Source organism: Bison bison, unplaced genomic scaffold, assembly GCF_000754665.1.
Source record: "Bison bison bison isolate TAMUID 2011002044 unplaced genomic scaffold, Bison_UMD1.0 scf7180017864508, whole genome shotgun sequence".
NCBI classification, from domain to species: Eukaryota; Metazoa; Chordata; class Mammalia; order Artiodactyla; family Bovidae; genus Bison; species Bison bison.
In genome coordinates this window covers 2997728-2998301 of record NW_011495064.1, presented here as the reverse complement: position 1 = coordinate 2998301, position 574 = coordinate 2997728, and the positions used below count along the sequence as shown (strand labels likewise).

The 574-nt window shown below is 58.2% G+C and overlaps 1 protein-coding gene across 1 annotated transcript in view; it reads left to right on the top strand.

Annotated features, from left to right (window-relative positions):
* ASTL (astacin-like metallo-endopeptidase (M12 family)) overlaps positions 1–574 on the top strand; it is a 16851-nt gene that overhangs the window by 2943 nt on the left and 13334 nt on the right. Inside the window, exon 3 of the mRNA XM_010829850.1 lies at positions 273–334. Coding sequence (XP_010828152.1) covers positions 273–334 — 62 coding nt within the window. The remainder of the gene's footprint in view (positions 1–272; positions 335–574) is intronic.

Here is a 574-nt window from a genome sequence, read left to right as displayed (position 1 = left end):
GGGCCCCCAGCCACTAAACCGCCAGAGAATTCGCTGGGACTGGATAGTGTATATGTGTGGGTCCCGGGAGAAACGTACTGTCTGAGCAGGGAAGGGTGTGATCAGGCTGAGAAGGGCTGCACATGCTTGTAGATGGGGACTCAGAGGGGCTGTGTGACTTGGTCACACAGCCTCAGGGCCCAGGGAAGGGTGGACCCTGGAGTTGCTTGGCTGGAGGTCTCTGTTGTGGGGGTGGGGGCATGCACCACACACGTGTGTCCCTTCCTTCTCAGGGCTGATTCCAGAGGAGTCCCCAGAGAGCAGCTTCCTCCTTGAGGGGGACATCCTCCGGCCGGTGAGTGTGAGCGCGCGCGCACACACACACACACACATGTAAAATAACCTCACAGCAGTGTCAGACCTGTGAGCTCATCCCTAGGCATCATGGGGGTGTGACTTGTGAGCCATCCTTCTTTGCTACTCACAGCTCTTCTTGCCAAAGTCAGCGCGAATGTTGTTAGGAATAAGCCAGCCTGGCGGAGGGTGTGACATCTGGAATGGTGGCGGCAGTCAGTCTGGGAGGGCTTCCTGCAGG